The sequence below is a fragment of the Pollicipes pollicipes genome, unplaced genomic scaffold (genome assembly GCF_011947565.3).
Source record: "Pollicipes pollicipes isolate AB1234 unplaced genomic scaffold, Ppol_2.1 Scaffold_4002;HRSCAF=4701_pilon_pilon_pilon, whole genome shotgun sequence".
In the NCBI taxonomy this organism is placed as follows: domain Eukaryota; kingdom Metazoa; phylum Arthropoda; class Thecostraca; order Pollicipedomorpha; family Pollicipedidae; genus Pollicipes; species Pollicipes pollicipes.
The window spans coordinates 45967794-45985515 of record NW_023596420.1 but is presented as its reverse complement, the minus strand read 5'-3'; the positions used below and the strand labels follow the sequence as shown (position 1 = coordinate 45985515).

General features: G+C 56.8%; 2 protein-coding genes across 2 annotated transcripts in view; both read left to right on the top strand.

Moving 5' to 3' along the window:
* The window catches only part of LOC119094582 (potassium voltage-gated channel protein eag), a 46698-nt gene extending 32032 nt beyond the window's left edge, over window positions 1–14666 (top strand). The window contains exons 7-10 of the mRNA XM_037217645.1: window positions 1019–1271; window positions 8473–8669; window positions 13850–14010; window positions 14450–14666. Coding sequence (XP_037073540.1) covers window positions 1019–1271; window positions 8473–8669; window positions 13850–14010; window positions 14450–14666 — 828 coding nt within the window. The remainder of the gene's footprint in view (window positions 1–1018; window positions 1272–8472; window positions 8670–13849; window positions 14011–14449) is intronic.
* Window positions 14667–14951: 285 nt separating this feature from the next.
* On the top strand, window positions 14952–16612 carry LOC119094581 (uncharacterized). Its single transcript, XM_037217644.1, has 2 exons — window positions 14952–15413; window positions 16593–16612. Exons 1-2 carry the CDS (start codon window positions 15035–15037, stop codon window positions 16610–16612), a joined length of 399 nt encoding a protein of 132 aa, XP_037073539.1. The 5' UTR covers window positions 14952–15034.
* The last annotated feature ends 1110 nt before the right edge of the window (window positions 16613–17722 follow it).

Here is a 17722-nt window from a genome sequence, read left to right as displayed (position 1 = left end):
AGGGCTGGGCCGAATCATTCCGTAGCAAACACAACGTGTGTCATGCAACCACACTGTGCACGGAAGTCGTCTTAAGCTTTTGTTTAACCAAACTAAGTGGGAGTGCCGGTAGTGCAGTGGTTAACGCGTCTGCGTTAACCACTACGCGTCTGGGAAACCAGAGGTACGGGGTTCGATTCCCCGCGTGCCCGCCCTTCCTGCCATGGTGAGAGGCAGGCGACGCCACATAGCCTCAGCAGCTGAGTGCGTCGTAAAGCCCCAATGACACACACCAAACGAAGTAATCAGCTGTGGTGTTTGGTTACCAGAGCTAGATTGACTTCGACCGAGTAAATCTTACGTGGATCGTTTGCAGTGACGCAATATTTGTTGAGACATCCAGTTGTTCGCTCCGCAAATATTGCATGGGTGGCAGCGTTATTAGCGCGGTAGCGTGCATGATTGTGCATGCAGCACGTGTGTGCCTGACACTGACTCAGTGTAGCGTCAAGCTTGACGTGGCGTTGGCGGCGAGACAGTTGATGCTGTTTTGCTGTGCCGTCACATGGTGGTGGCTCGCCGCATCACTGAGGTCGGTGATTTTGAAAATCTCTGCGAGTTAATACTGACTTACGGTCGTCAAAAACTCACTCGTGGCAACAGCTCATGCCGCACGCCCCGACGAGCGACGAGCGAGTCAGTGGTGAGTCAGATGGCGAGTGACTCACTCTGTCGCTAGTCGGCGTCATCACGAGCGCCTCAGCCTGCCGCCGGGGAGGGCTCGGCCTCGATCGTGGCCCTGTGCCGTTGCCGCGTAACGAGCCGTTCGTGACTGCGATTGCTGACCGAGTGCCGTCTGGGCCGCCGTCGGTCGTCACTGGCCGCCCGGTCAGCTGTCTGGTGGCCCTGCTGGCGCCACCGGCACGGGCCCCTCCGGCCCGCTCGGGACCGAACGGCTCCAACGTAATCACCACCGCCGCTGATTGGCCGCCGCCCGACCTCCGCCGGCCGTCACGTGACCCTCTGCTGATGTCACCAGGTGCTCAACTACTGCCCGAAGGACATGCGGGCCGACATTTGCGTGCATCTGAACCGCAAGGTCTTCAACGAGCACCCTGCGTTCCGGCTGGCGTCGGACGGCTGCCTGCGCGCGCTGGCCGTGCACTTCAACATGTCGCACAGCGCGCCCGGCGACATGCTCTTCCACACCGGCGAGAGCATCGACACGCTCTGCTACATCGTGTCTGGCTCGCTCGAGGTCATCCAGGACGACGAGGTGGTCGCCATTCTCGGTGGGTGGCGCCGGTCCTCCCGCTCCTGTCCCCTCTCCCTCGCACGCACTAAGGGAACGCCTTACTGGTGCGGTGGGTGTGCGCAGAGATGTTGTGCAAGAGGGTTCGCATGGGATGACGGAGTTTACAAGACTGTGTGAGAGTTGTGCTGGTAGATGTGATTATCTTTGCTTAATTTGTGTTGATTCAGATGTAACCGCTGCCACGTTGTGCTCTTGTGAAGATCATCAGATATCAGCAGACCCGAGTGTGAGCGAAAGGCATCCGTGCCCGCATTTTCTGCGCTCAGCTCATCTTCAGCGTGTGCTAAAGCGGAGCTCAGGCGTGGCCGGCGGGCACCCGCTGCGAGATGTCGTGCCCCTGGAGAGCAGCCTAGAGAAAACAGTGCAGCGAACCGGTCCATTGGTATGCAGCCGCAGGCGCCCGAGCTGCTTCGTAAGCCGCGAATGAGGTGCGGACATCCATTTTGGCGAGTTCTCCGTTGTCATGATACCGTCGCGGCCCGACGCAGGTCTCATTCCTCGGGTGAGCCAGTCGCTGAGTCCTTGGGCCCGATTCCGGGTTTGATTCCCGGTGTCTGGCGTCGCACTTCAAGGCTGATTTTGCATTTCATAGACGTGGCATTAGCGAGTGGAATAGAATACATCAGCGCACAGTAAAATTTCAGCAGCAGCCGGCGCTATGGCAGTGCGGGGGAGAAGCTTGCAAGCCTCACGTGTTGTGCGACAGGTGGATCCCTTACTCACTCTGGACTGAGTCTGGTTATGACGGTGTATCTCTGGTTACCAGACTTCATAGTCCGCATCAGATTAGAGCTTTCATTTGGGCGTGATTCTGGGTCTGACTCTGGGTCTGAATCCATGCTTTAACATTGGTGGGTGTGGGGCGCCAGCCGGATAGACATGTGAAGTGAACCGCGTTTCTCTGATAAGAGTCCAACAAACCGGGGCTCGACCTGAGTCCGGTCTGACACGGGCCCCGTCTGGCCACTGGGAGGCCTGCGCCGATGTGCCCCGTCGCGGTACGTGTTGAAGCCACACAGCTTGACGTCCGCGCGGAACCCAGCCTCGCCAGCGACTGTGGCGAGGCCGCGGACGGACGGGCGAGCTCGGCGCTCGTCCATCCGCGCGGGACCCAGCCTCGCCAGCGACTGTGGCGAGGCCGCGGACGGACGGGCGAGCTCGGCGCTCGTCCATCCGCGCGGGACCCAGCCTCGCCAGCGACTGTGACGAGGGCCGCGGACGGACGGGCGAGCTCGGCGCTCGTCCATCCGCGCGGGACCCAGCCTCGCCAGCGACTGTGGCGAGGCCGCGGACGGACGGGCGAGCTCGGCGCTCGTCCATCCGCGCGGGACCCAGCCTCGCCAGCGACTGTGGCGAGGCCGCGGACGGACGGGCGAGCTCGGCGCTCGTCCATCCACGCGGAACCCAGTCTCGCTAGCGACTGTGACGAGGCCGTGAACGAGCAGGCGAACTCGGCGCTCATCCTACCGCGAACGGGTGGGCAAGCTAAGCGCTCGTCCTGCCGCGGACGGGCGGGCGAGCCTGGTGCTCGTCCTGCTGCAGGCGCGTGGCCAGCTCCGGTTATGGTGGCCGGGCGAGATAGCGCCCCGACACCCTGTAGTGGGCCGGAACTCGGGCGGACCTGACCTAGGGCAAACCCGGCCTCGGGCAGACCCGGCCCCGGACGAACCCGGCCTCGGACAGACCTGACCTCGGGCAGATACGGCCTTGGACAGATCCGGCCTCAGACAGACCCGGCCTCGGACGGACCCGGCCTCGGGCAGAGCCGGCCTCGGGCAGACACGGTCTCGGACGGACCCGGCCTCGGACAGACCCGACCTCGGGCAGATATGGCCTGGGACAGACCCGGTCTCAGACAGACCCGGCCTCGGGCGAACCAGGCCTCGGGCAGACACGGCCTCAGGCAGACCAGGCCTCGGGCAGACCGGGCCTCGGGCAAACCCACCGGACTTCGGACGTCGGCCGCCCTGAGACGTCACCACCGCCGGGTGGACGGCGGTCAGATATGGCGATCGACGCAGCTACGGGTAGAGCCTTTGCCTGTAGACCTTGCGACTCCTCCATCCTGGACCGCATCTTTGGCCATCTGGAATCTGGCTCCTGCGCAACACCCCCCATCGCCGGACACACGCAACCGCTTTACGTTCCCGGCTCACTCACGGGCGGCAATCCATGCCTTCAGTTATTGTATTTTGCGGCGTTCATTTGGGCAGTGGCGAGCTTCCGCGCTGTTTCATTTTGCCGGGGCGGTCGGGTCCGGACGAAGGCGAGCGGGTTTCTGCGGCGTGGAGTCGTCGACCAGCGTCACACCCTCGACGTCATCTGCATTTTATTGCACGCGCGATCTGTCCGGAGCGACAAGGCCCGGCCGAGTCAGCCGATACCTCGGCTTACCTCAGCAGACCGTCACCAGTCATGGCGGTGGCGACTGGGGCTTCCGGCAGCGGCCGAGCAGGCGGCCCGACAGGCGGTGGCGCTGGGCCACAGTGCTGTGCGGCGCTCGATCCTGCGTCTCTCTCTCTCTCTCTCCGAGCGTGCCACCATCATCCCGGATGTTTTTTTTCGGAACCTTTCATCCGCCGGTTCTGATGACTGGTTCGAAGCATTCCTCCACGGAGGCGTCTCGTCCGGAGCGCCCCTCCGCCGGGCCGGATCTCTTTCGTCCGGAGCGCTTCTCCGCCGGTTCGGATCTCTTTCGTCCGGAGCGCTACTCCATCGGTTCGGACCTCTTTCGTCCAAAGCATTCCTCCGCCGGTTTGGATCTCTTTCGTCCGGAGCATTCCTCCATGGGTTCGGATCTCTTTCGCCCGGAGCATTCCCCATGGGTTCGGATCTCTTTCGTCCGGAGCGCTCCTCCACCGGTTCGGGTCTCTTTCGTAAGAAGCATTCCTCCATGGGTTCGGATCTCTTCCGCCCGGAGCGCTCCTCCGCTGGTTCGGATCTCTTTCGTCCGGAGCGCTCCTCCGCCGGTTCGGATCTCTTTCGTCCGGAGTGCTCCTCCACCGATGCGGATCCCTTTCGTCCGGAGCGTTCCTCCACGGATCCCGTTCCGTCGGCAGCGTTTCTCCACCCCTGCGGATCCGTCGGCCGGCGGCTTTGGTCGGTGGCGCGGCCGCGGCCTGGCGTGGTCGATAATAGCTGGCGCTCCACTCTCCGTTCACGGGTGCCGGCGGGGCGGCGAAACTGGCGCCGGCGCCGCCTGGTGCCTTGCCATGACCGGGTGCCGCCTCGCATGCGGACGCCCCGGGCGGACGCCGCAGCCCGCGCGGAGGCGGACCGGGGCCTCGTCACGCCACCGGCTGTATAACGGCGGGGACCGGTGGGCGGGCCCGGCGGCGCCGGCGGCTGTCAAAGCCTCAAGTCACGTGATGGGGGCACGGGGAGTTGAGTTATGTGCCCCGATCGTGGGAACTGGGTTCAGTCATGTCTGGGTAAAGTCAGAACTGGGTTCAGTCATGCCGGCTGTGCGTCACGGTCGAGCCCCCCGGTGCGTCTTTGCCATCTTTGCAGGCGATGTTATCGTCGGTGTTTGATGACGGTGATTGAGAGCGATGTGCAATTTTCCGATGGCATTCGAGTACTTGCCACTGACAATAAACGGATTTTGGATTTGGAACAGCTTGTCTCACAGATTCTAGACTCCGTGATCAGAGGTGTTATAATAACACCATAAAACCCATGTGAAATATAAATCATGTTGTGAGGTACATATAGAGCCCCCAGAAACATGTATCACCTGCGGCGCAAACTTTTTGCATACCTCTGGTCTTCATCCGGCCGTTTTTGGTCCAACATCTGGCTGTCGTCTCCAAATGAAACGTTTATTCGTTGTGCACCCTGATTAAATGTTTGTAAATGTAAAACCAGGCACGACGCGATCATTCTAGTTGCCTGCTCTACTGTGGTTAAGCCTCAGGTTTTTTTTCTGTAAAAACGGGTGCCCTGTTTGCTCCTCTAGCTCAGAGTCCTGGTCCTTTTCCTCTTCCAGGAAATGCCGGTCTCGGAAGTTCCAAACACTACGTGCTGAACTTTTCGTTGTGTCCACAGTGGCGACCTTGAGTGTGGATTTGCCTTCGCCACCTAAATAATTCCCGATGTTTCCAGCCTGACTTTCACGGCGCCCAACTTGACCCAAATTGGCGAGTTGTTTGTTTGCCCGTTAAGGTATTGATCGTGCAGTCACAGCACAGGTGGGCGCCGCCTGAGAGGGAGATGCAGGGAGGCTGGTAGCGACTCCACGCCGCGCAAGGGGGGGGGGGGATAAAGGGAAGGAAGCAAGGAAGTGAGGAAGGGGAGGAAGGGAGGAAGGCAGGAAGGCAGAAAAGGAGGAAGATAGGTAGGGAGAAAGGGAGGAAGGGAGGAAAAGAGGAAGGGAGGAAAGGAGGAAGGGAGGAAAGGAGGACAAAAAGCAGGGAGAGAGAGAGAGAGAGAAGAGAGAGAGAGAGAGAGGAGAGAGAGAGAGAGAGAGGAGAGAGAGGAGAGAGAGGAGAGGGAGAGGGAGAGAGAGAGAGGGGGGGGGGGGGGCAGAGAGGGAGAGAGGTAAGAAGGACCGGGAGGAGCTGAGAGAGGGAGGAACAAAGAAAACGGGGGAGAGAGGGGAAAGAGATGGAAGGAGGGGAAGGGGATGCTGATGGGAGTCACTGGTAGCAGGTGTTCTCAGCTTACAGCTATCCGGGCGTCACCGCCCGGTGAAGGCAAACAACAGACCGGCTGACTGACGTCGGGCATGTCAGGCGCTGTTGAACACGCCTACGCTCCGTTTATTATCATAACCTTCTCTGGGCTTCTTCCGGAGGGGCAAAATAACAAAAAGATCCACCAGCGCACCAAGCGATGCGACTGCCAGGCGTGCGCGTGCGCTGTATGTGATCAACTGACGCCTCGTCCATCTTCAGGCACATGCAGTTGATCGGGTCGGGAGAGTATAGCTAGCTCGCTTCACTGAACGATGTTGACAATATTCTGCTTGTACAAGGTGTGTCTAGCTGGCTGTCTTGTTGCACGGGATGCGCGCAAAATTTCGCTTTGTAGAAAGATGTTTATGAAACACCCATGAGTAGAAATGTAAGCAGAAATGTTTCGGAGTGTCAGAGGGAGCTGAAGACGGCCCAAATTCGTCATGTTCGGGGCTCCTGGGCCTCCTGGTGGTAGTGGTGACACATAGAGCTTAGACGGCGCGCGCAGTAGGCTTGGTAAGGTGAAAAGACCGTAAAGGATCTCGAGTCATTGTAATTCGATTGTAATAAAGAATTTATCTGAACTAGTTACCGCGTGTTGCAAAATAGCTGCAACGGAAATCTCCTAAGGGGTTTTAAAAAGAAAGACCAGTTTTCACGAACCCAAGAGGTTTCTATTTTGATAGTCACAATTTTTAACCATCGACTTTCTTCTCTCCGCCCCAAATTACGGTCTCCATTCCTTCGAAGACGGCAAAGGCTCCCCACTCATTGACTTGTCTATTAATAGATAGGTCAATGTCGCGGATGCATGCACTGTACAGCCTCGAAACGCATAAATTTGTCTCGCATCGTGGCATCTGTCCAGGACAGTGTTGATGCCTACCACTTGTTGTCTGATGGATCACTGATCATGATGGGATGCAGTGTGTGTTTCTTATCGCGGCGCTTGGAGGCTTGGAGACGGCCCTGCTGCTCACGGCGCTGGGAGACCGGGAGACAACCCTGCTGATCACGGCGCTGGGAGGCTGGGAGACGGCCCTGCTGACCACAGCGCTGGGAGGCTGAGAGACGGCCCTGCTGACCACGGCTTTGGGAGACTGCGAGACAGCCCTGCTGATCAGGGCTTTGAAAGACTTGGAGATAATCCTGCTGATCACGGCTTTGGAAGACTTGGAGATAACCATACTGATCACGGCTTTGGAAGACCTGGAGATAGCCCTGCTGATCACGGCTTTGAAAGACTTGTAGACAGCCCTGCTGATCACGGCTTTGAAAGACTTGAAGATAACCCTACTGATCAGAGCTTTGAAAGACTTGGAGATAACCCTGCTGATCACAGCTTTGGAAGACTTGGAGAAAACCCTGCTGATCACGGCCTTGGAAGACCCGGAGATAACCCTGCTGATCACGGCTTTGGAAGACCTGGAGATAACCCTGCTGATCACGGCGCTGAGAGGCATAAAGCGTCACAGGCCCTTGCAGACCCCGCCCCAATACGTCGACTGGCATTGCTGCGATTCTCTGTCTACTCGCGAGTCGCACCGGCCGTCAGTGATGCTTCTGTGACGTCACGTCTCCTACAGCCGTGTCTAGGGGAGCCGGAAGCTGGCCGGGGCGGGTCGGCCCGTGCCGTCGCCGGTGTCGGGACCGCCCTCGGCGCTCACCACCGGCCACGGGCGGGCCGCCGCCGCCGGCTGGCGCATGAGACGGGGGCCGTCCTCAGGCCACGTGACACTCGTCTCGTCAGCCGACTGGGAGAAATATGATACGGAGGCTAGGCTGTTGTCCGACCGCCGTGGACTGAAATGTAGTCGGTGAAGAATGGCTCAACTTAGCCCATTTCTTCATGGGAATGGTGTGGATTAGTACTAAATGTTACCTCGCAGATTGCAGACAGCTGCATGCACAGTTGCACATGAATATGCCGCTAAAAATCGGTTTGTTTGGTGTCTCAAAGTTCCTTATCGGGTTGAGGGCCCGAGTGCAGCTCTGTGTGTCGACACAGAACACAGCAGGAAATTGACGTGGTAGACGGAAAAAATTGCAGGCATTGCGGGCCGTGGCGGAACCAATAACTCGCGAACAGTAGCAAAACGAGACACCCTGTGAACGAATTGCAGGGATGCGTTTTCATGCACAGTTCGACTTCGGAAAACGAGGCATTTCGTTTTGTGTGATGTGCTGATGTGCTGATGTTGTCGCTGTTCTGTTGTGCTGTTGCCGTGTGGTATGCGGCTGCCGCATTGTCATGAGGATGCCTCATATTGATGGGCTCACGTAACTCTTTGGCGAGGCCTGACCGGCACGAGACCGGCATTCTAGCCCTTCCGTCCTGACGTCAAGCCAAAGATCGTAAACACCGTCCCATGCAGTGCCCAGATCGGGACGTTCTCTGCCCCCCTCCCCCTCCCCATGTCGTCGGGCCGGCGGGCCACACACCTGCACACCTTCCGACTCGGTCGTCCAGGGCACCCTCTCACCCCTCTCTGTCGTCTCCAGGTCAGGGGGACGTCTTTGGCGATACGTTCTGGAAGGACCCGAGCGTGGGTCAGGCGGCGGCCAACGTGCGCGCGCTCACCTACTGCGACCTGCACACCATCAAGCGGGACAAGCTGCTGGAGGTGCTCGACTTCTACCACGCCTTCGCCAACTCCTTCGCCAGGAATCTGGTGCTCACCTACAACCTCCGACACCGAGTAAGATGCTTTATACTTTAAGCTACTTTCGGCATCGAATTGGCGCATGGCGCAGGCAACCGGGTATGGTGAAGCATGTGGTGTTAAGTTATCCGACATCGCGTCAGCTGCAGGCGAACACCCATTTCAACGGTGACCGCCGTAAAACCGAGGACCGACGAAGGCCGGGGCGTGACAGCCTGCCCTCAACCGATCGCGAATGCAAGGATGCTGTTGGCATTTACGGCATACGAAGCATGCATGGTGCAGAGTTAGGCGTGTGACGCGATGATAACGTGACATGAATGTGCCGCTAAACGCCGATTGTTCGCGGTAGGAGTACGTCATCAAATCCGCTGGATCAGGCGAGATAAACCGAATACCGAGCACCTCACAGCCACGGCGTGAACTGACAACCGATGCATTTCCATTCTGCCTGTATGCGTGGCATTTATTTTCACGAGGACCATTTACCTTGCGTCTATATCCGTTTGCGGTACAGTCGGCCCCTCTCAGGGGTCCTACGCTGAGATAGCTACGCAAAAAGCTTAAATTTCCTCCTGATTGTTGAAACGTCTCGTTTTATCATTCGCAGCCTTTTACGCTGTGATATTTCAGCACCGCTTTGTCTCCTGACTTGACATGAGATGCACATACTGCGTAGTTCTCTTACGGAGCGGCATGGCTATTATCATGTTATAGCGCAATGTGCTATGTCGCATCACACAAATTACACGTTTAAACCTTGTTTGCATTAGTTGTGCTTGGCAAGGAAAACTGAAGGATTGTTCTGCATAACGTTGTTAAGAAAGAAAAAGAAAGAATAAAATAAGAAAGAAAGAAACCAAAAGAAAAATAAGAAGGAAAAAAATAAGAAATAAATTTCATAGCTTGTTGGATAGGACTTGTCCTTTCTCCTTATTCGCTGATGTCCTCGCTTTGCAAATACATAGCAGGTAGATTCCGAGAAACGCGTCAACAATGCACACCCAAAGCTTCCGGCTAAGGGAGGGCAAAACTGGAGAAATCAGGTGAAACGCTATCGCCTAGAATCAGGTCAAAATAACGACCTAGGCTGAGCGACTGCAGAATTGTGAGTGATAACCTCTTAAGTCCGCCGTTCAGTAACCTTTATTGACATTACCGCACTTTGAATAAGGGATTAACAGCTAATGGGTACTGTTTTATTCAGAGTAATACAACAGCCAAAGTTGTAAAAGTCGGTAACGAACCAGATGCCTTAGATACGTTCTGAAGCCACGAAAAGTGTGTTGACATGTCTTGCCAGCGTATAATCCTGACAAGTGATGCGTGACTCATGTTAAAATGAAAAGCCCCATTTCGTTCTCGTTTGTGTTATTCACCACCTCGTCCTGTACGTTTGAGTCCCATGCCACTGCATGCCTCTCCACACCTGCGCCTGACAGCAGTCACCAGACGGGGCGGCCTTCCCCGCCTGCTGCAGGGGTGGAGAAGGGACTGTCCCGCCTGCTGCAGGGGCGGAAAAGGGACTTCCCCACCTACTGCAGGGGTGAAGAAAGACCTGCCTCGCCTACTGCAGGGGTGGAAAGGAGCTGTCCCACCAGCTGCAGGGGTGAAGAAATGCCTGCCTCGCCTACTGCAGGGGTGGAGAAGAGACTGCCCCGCCTCCTGCCAGGGTGGAGAGGGGGCTGCCTCGCCTACTGCAGGGGTGGAGAAGGGACTGCCCCGCCTCCTGCAGGGGTGTAGAGGGGACTTCCCCGCCTGCTGCAGGGGTGTAGAGGGGACTGCCTCGCCTACTGCAGGGGTGAAGAATAGACTGCCCCACCAGCTGCAGGGGTGAAGAAAGGCCTGTCTCGCCTACTGCAGGGGTGAAGAAGGGACAGCCCTACCTGCTGCAGGGGTGATAAAGCGTCTGCCCCACCTACTGCAGGGGGGAAGTAAGGAGTGCCTCGCCTCCTGCAGGGGTGGAGAGAGGACTGCCCCGCCTATTGCAGGGATGAAGAGGCGTCCCGTGCCTGAAACACCGCAGTCTCCGGTTAATGCAGGACAGCCGCGGCATTACCCCATGAATATCTCTCTCCTTAATACTACATCTCTGCGCATAAGCAAAGGAGCTATAACCTGTCCAAACCAAAACCAAAACCAAATCCACTTTCGCCGTGTCAAGCGTCTTTCTCCTGGCCAAAGTGTCCTGCCAGTTCGATGCCTTTAGCGTGACTTGAGTCCTTTTCAGCGCGATGCTATCTACAAATGGGCCGGGGATCGATAACCCCCCGCGGCAATAAGTGCCCAGATGGTCTCCGACGGCTAGCAACGCAAAGGAAAGGCGGCTTCACCCGGATGTGGCGCCTTTACCCCAGTAGAACCGCTGCAATCTCGAACAGCGTGCTGCTGGGTCTTCGTACAGAAGCACCGTCGGCTTACACGTCCGCCAATCTCAATGTTAAGCACCGTCCCACCGCTGTCGCGCGCCGACCTCTCCTGACGGCTTCATTAGAGCGCTGGTGATGCTGACTTCATTAGAGCCGGCGGGCAGTGCGGTGCCGCGTAACGCGTCCAACGAGGTGGGCCGGCCGCTCCCACCCCCGTCTCCTTCCATTGACTTGTTTCCTACCGCTTCCTCTCTCCCTCCTGGTCCCTCCCACCACCTGTCGCCCACTTGGCTCCTCCCGCTTCCTTTTCATCACCTCCCACACAACTCCACTCCAGCACTCTTGATCCCTCCCACCTCCTCCCGTTCCTCCCGTCCCCCCCCCCCCACCCCCGCCCCCACTCCGTTCCACCCCGTCCCACCTCTCCCACCCCGTCCTACCGCTTCCACTCCGTCCCACCTCTCCTATCCCGTCCCACCTCTCTCACCACTTCCCGCCGCTTCCCTCCGTCCCACCTCTCCCACTCCGCTCCAAATCCCCTTCTCCATCCCACCTCTCTCACCCCGTCCCACCGCTCTCACCCCGTCCCACCGCTCTCACCCCCTCCCACCACTCCCACCCCGTCCCACTGCCTCCACTCCATCCCACCGCTCCCACCCCGTCCCATCGCCTCCACTTTGGGGCGGCCGCGGGCTTACGATGACAGATGGCGGCCGTCGCCGGTCATTAGTTCCATCAGCGGCGCCGAGGAGCGGCCGCCGCGCCGCGCCCACTCTCAGCCACCCTCTGATGGCGCGCTGCGCGGCGCGCGCTCCTGCCGCGCCGCCACTAATTCCACCGAAACAATGGGCCCAGAGCCCGCTGCCGGGCCGACTTAGCGGACTGGCGCACCGGCGCCCGAGTGCACGCAAATGGCGGTGGTGGCTTGGTTTACAGGTGGCTGTGGCGGGGTTTTGCTGTGATTTACTGTTCCGTTTGCAGAGGACCAGTGGGACCCGCACGCTGTCCCTGGTGCTAATTAGGGATTTTTCAGTTCCGAACAGATGTATGTTTACTACGACATATCATTTAAGGATATGCTATCTCCTGCCGGACGTCCATCTGTAGTCCGGATATATATGAAAGAGCGGAAAATCGAATTTCTATGATTTTCAACACGAAACACCCAAGGTGGGCACCGACAGGTACATATGTTTCCCCTACAGTATTGATCTCCGCATTAATCAGGAAGCACACCAAGAGCCCCCTCCCCTCCCCTCCCTCGCTTCACAAACACTAGTGGAGCCCAGCATCAGCTTATAGCTGACGGATGAGGAGGAGCGCACCTCCCAGATATTTCGGGACTGATTTAAGATAAAGAGATAACTGAAAACGTAATTAGATGGCCAACGCAATTCCTAAAACAAACTTTTCCTGGGTCGCTTCTCAATAAGAGGTAAATATCAAGGTCATATTAAGTCATTTACATATTAGGTCTTAACAACCTTTATTCTGGTCTGTACGCAACAACCAATCTAGGGCGTTTTTCTGGGTCTATAATTAATCAGCAACTGAAGCATTTGGTAGGTGATTATAGTGCACTCAAACCATAGCCATGCATTGTTGGTATTTGACGTATGATGATCAGCTATTATGCTTGTTGCTTATCACTGTTAACATAGGTCATTGACCTATGATGAACTTCCACGACACAAGGCGAAGGCGTATGAGGAAGCGGGATTATCAGGTCTAAAGGCGAATGCATATAGATGCAAGGTGCTGGCGCACGGTGAATGTTTTTTTTTCTTTATTTTTCTTTTTTATATATGTTTCTATATATGTTGTTATGCATGTTTATATATGCGAATATGCATTTCCTCTGCGGGAAATTTCAAATCGGGACAATGGCCGGCGGATGCACGGCAATGAGGGAGATGGTTGACCCCCTTTACTTCATAGCTTTTTCAAAAAACTCCGTTTAAGCTCCTGATAGAAAACTAAAACTGAGCTGTTCCTCAGATTCAACAACGCGGTGAGATTCATCGCCGTCGAGGAGATAAATCTCAAAAGTCAAAGTTGCGATGCTCTTTGGTTTTCTTATCAGTTCCCCCACAGCTGTGATGCTCCTCCTCCCCTGCATTAAGACATCCTGGCTGCATCTTTGGTAGCTGTGTCAACCATACGGGGCAACCGTCATCCGCATGTAAAAGAACGACACAAGTCACAAGTCTGACAATAAACATCATCTACACTTACCGCTACTACAGAGCATGCCACTAAAACCGAGAGCATCAGTCAACTTGGGTCAGTGACTTATGATGGCACATACGATGGTTAAGATATGGTGTATTGCCAATACTAGAAAAAAGCAGACGCCAACCAGACATAGGTCCAACCGCTCCTTTATGCATTAGAACGTATGCCGCTTTCAGCAATGCTCGGGCCGACATGGACCAGCTTAAACCTGTCTAGATTGCTGATCTGATATGATCCGAACCCAAAGCTTGTAGTACCTTTGAGGTGGTGTGGGATAACGCGCTGAACTCATCGGGAGCATAACGTCAGCCGTCTTGTAGGTATTCCAAAAGTGTTTCTGGAGTGGGGTCGATACCTGCCCCCACCCCACCAGTGCAAGCAGTACGAATGAAAAAGACGAGCAATTGAAGTACCCACACCTGAGAGCTTGCGATCGTGACCTGTGGAGGCGGGACGGGCACAGCGTCCGTTTTCGTATTGTCAAGTCAGTTATTGACCTGTACTGCGATTGCAGCCGAATATTTTAGACAGTGTTGCCAGCATTTGGTGGCCAGACAGTTGTCACCACCCGCTGCACGTGTCCCCGCTGAGAGGCCGTCTCTGTCGCCGCAGTTGATCTTCCGGAAGGTGTCGGATGTCAAGCGGGAGAAGGAGCTGGCCGAGCGCCGGAAGAACGAGCCGCCACCCGACATCAGTCAGGACCACCTGGTCAGGAAGATCTTCTCCAGATTCAAAAAGTCCAGCGAGCGCACCAACAGCCAGTCGGGCCTCAGGTACGAGTCACCCCGCTCGAGGAAGCGGCGGACGCAAATATTCCACGATCTCCAGCAATTGGTCTCCGTAAAAATCCACAGCAACGCAGCATGAAATTGGAATGGAGTTCATGGCTATGGCAATGGCGGTTCCTGGCTTTCTTGTCGTGCTGTAGGTATTTTTAGGTTTTTTAGGTAGGTTTATTCTGGTCGTGCTGTAGTTCAATCGATGGTCACAAGAACCACAATAAATGTTTGATCGACGGCGACCTGTAATTGCAACCGTAACCCTACCTGAACTATCGGCGTTAATCTTGAATAAAGCCGTCCTGTCACTGAACAGTGTATCACGGCGAGCTGGCGACGTCCCGCACCTGCTTCGTCTATGACTGACGCGTCTGACACTGCCATCCGCCCCGCCCGTGCCAGTGCGGTCATCTCCACGCTCTTCCCTCGCCAGGGACGTGGAGGCCGGTGCCCGGAGCGAGGCCGAGCCGCTAGGTGGCGCTGCCGGCGACGCGACCATCGTGGTCAGCGTCGTGGGCGACTCAGCGGCGACGGCGTCGTCCGGCGGCGGCGGCGGCATCCTCACCTCGGTGAAGCTGCCCGGGGTCGGTGAGCAGCAGGCGGTTAGCAAGCGAGCGCGCACTCGCTGGGGCGCGCTGGGCGGCGGGTAGCGGCGGCAGTGGTGGCAGCAGCGGCGGCTGGTGGCGGCGGCAGCGGCAGCAGCAGCGGCGGCGGCGGCGGCTGCGGTGGCGGCGGCGGCGGCGGCGGCGGCGGCGGTGGCGCCGCCGCCGGCGGCGGCGGCAGTAGCGGTGGTGACGCTGGGAGCGAGGACAGGCGGGAGAAGCCCAAGATCAAGTGGGGCCCGAAGGTGACGGCGCCGGCGGCGGCTGAGCGGGCGGCGCCGGCGGCGACCGTTGGCGAGGAGCCGGCACGGCCTCCTGCGGAGGTCAGCAGGCGACTGGAAGTGGTGGACACGACCAAGCTGGCTGGGCTACCCAGCTTCTCGCAGAGTGAGTTCCAGCAGCTGCTGTCCAACCTGATGGACTTCAAGGTGGACCTGAAGCTGGAGATGCAGAAGCTGCACCAGCGCATCGGCCGGCTGGAGGGCTCGCTTGCGGACGTGTCGCGTCGCATACCTCCCACCCAGCGGCAGGCGGCCGACCTCAGCCCGCCGCTACTGCCATCTGGCGGTGCGGCAGTGAGCCGCGAGGCGGTCGCTTCCGACAGTGGCGCCGCCGAGCGGACCGACCGTGGCGCCTCTCAGCGGGTGTTTGTACAAAAGTCGCGGTCGCGCGATGCGGCAGCGCCCCCGAAGCGGGCGGCAGCCAAGCCCCGCAGCCGGTCGGCCGTGGCGCGAGCGAGCGAGCTCAGTCCGACCGACTCGATGGTGCAGCGCATGCTGGAGGAGGAGATTGGCCGCGGGGAGGACTCGGGCTCGCCGCGCCGCCGGCCGCTCTACGGCGACGACCGGCCCGGCTCTCCCGAGGAGTATTTGTAGTGGGCGCCGCGCGCTCCCCTCTCTCTCTCTCCCTCTCGCTCTATCTTCCCTGTCTCTCCAGCACACGGCACTTCACCTTCCCCTTCCTTTGTCACTCGTAGAGCCGTCAGCAGGCGGCGACGCAGGTCTCATGCGGCCTCACTAGGGCACTGTATATATTTTTATTCGGCTTCCCGTTTGCTCTCCTGCACGGTGTTGGCTGCTGCATTTATACTTAATTGGAATAGCAGTGGACATTGTAGGGAAAAATCATTGCTATGGTATCACGTTCAACCAGCTTATCTATTGCATGTGTAAATGATTTTATTATGAAGAGCGACAAAATGCTTATATCATGCAGGCTGCTCTCCTGTGGGCTAGTTTCCATGTCTACATTTTACACGTACGCTAGGAGGAAGCGAATGGCCGTGAACGCAGTGGGCAGCTTTTACAAATCGTGATATAATAACTTTCAGCACTATGGTTTTCTTTAGAATTCAACGTCATGCTGGATTGACTTCTTAGTTTGCCATCCTAGGGTACAGTCCCTGATTATCATAAGGTACGTCTGTCTTGAATATTTTTTTCACAAGCTGGCATACCAGCTTGCTTAAAACATGGTCAGGGTCAAGACGTGAACGTCTTTTAAAGCATGTTTGTCTAGCAGCGTCCGCGCCCGGTGTTGAGCATGACACGGCCACGGCGTTTTTACGAGACAGCCTGCCTCCGAACGGCACTTGAACGCTAAGCGGGGCAATTCGATTCAAAATACCGGCGAATCCCGTGTGTGTGGGGGGGGGGGCAAATCTGTCAACCTTGCACCAGAGAACATGAACATGAACGGTTCAGAAGAGTGGTGGCGGTGGTTACGGCTGGCCTGTTTGTCGCGGTCGGATGCTGCAGCGATGGACGTTAGCCCATGTGGTGCGATTGATGCAGGAAGGCGACCTATTTTACTGCATGCCCGATCTGCAGTTCGGCTGGGGTAAAAGCCGCGTGCGTGTCATCGACAACGAATCTCGGTGTTCTCGCGGCGTACTTATCCTCGACCGCTTCTCGTGGCGTTTGTCGGGCAGTACGAGCTGCTTCTGGAGGCTGCTCTGATCTCGCGCGGTTTAAGTGTTCCCCTTCAAGACTTGACGCCGAACAGTACAGTGTCCTGCAGCCAAGACGTACGGTCGGCGGGGTTCATCGTCGCCTTGAAAGTCCATTCTCTCAAATCGCATGTAGCCAAGCAATAACAATCTCAGATGCCGCGATGCGAGCCTGATCGCGACCGGAAAGCAACCCACCTGTTTACACCTGTTGCGATCGCACATCTGAGGCATTCACTGCATGAACGCTGATTGGTGGAGAGGTAGCAGCTGGTCCCAAACGGCATGTCTCATGCATGTCTTCAGTAACGTTTAACGTGGCCTTACATGTTTGCCAGTATTTTACTTCTAAACGGTCTTGACAACGGCGATCGTTCGGGCTAGGCGGAGATCTACGGACGGCGCGAGTCGCTGGGCGCCTGAAATGCCCGTCGTCTGTCATTGACTATTCAAAACATATCTGTGATTTAGACGTTAATGATGCGGTGTCTGGAGCATTTCTAGTGATGAAATGATGTTATGCCCTTTATGACGTGTTACCATGTAGTTTTGCTCGCATCTTGTCACTGTACATATTCATTACTTTGACCACAAGTTGAAATAATAGACTCTCGATGAGTAATGACCGCGCATTTTTCGCCCACAATGACGACCGGCGTCCGACCGGCCGACCTGCCGCGCGGAGCAGGAGCGCCATCTGCAGAGACACTACACTTGCTCACAGTCTGTCGCCACGGTCACTCACCAGTGGCTGTCGCAGGGACGCAACTTTTCAACCCGCCAACCCGGCAATATCGGATCCGCGAGAACCCTCGGGTCAAACATTTGGCCTAGCGAAATTATTTGTTTCTGTTATTGCTGGCATTTAAAGCGATCCAAGTACCACGGTGAGTTGCCAAAAGCAATACAATTATGAACAGTCGTTACGTTAAGGGAATGTAGCCGACGTATCAACACATCCGTCTTTCTTTTTCTCGGTTGGTCTACGGGGAATAACGTTAGGAGTTCTGTCTATATGCGAAGTGTTCCTCGCAAATGCACTTAACGAATTGCGCAACTATGAACAAATCAAATTTTTGTCTTTCCGACAAAAGGGACTAGACTGACAAGACTAGAGGCAGAACCTCGTGGCAGGTATGATACACCGGTAGACTAG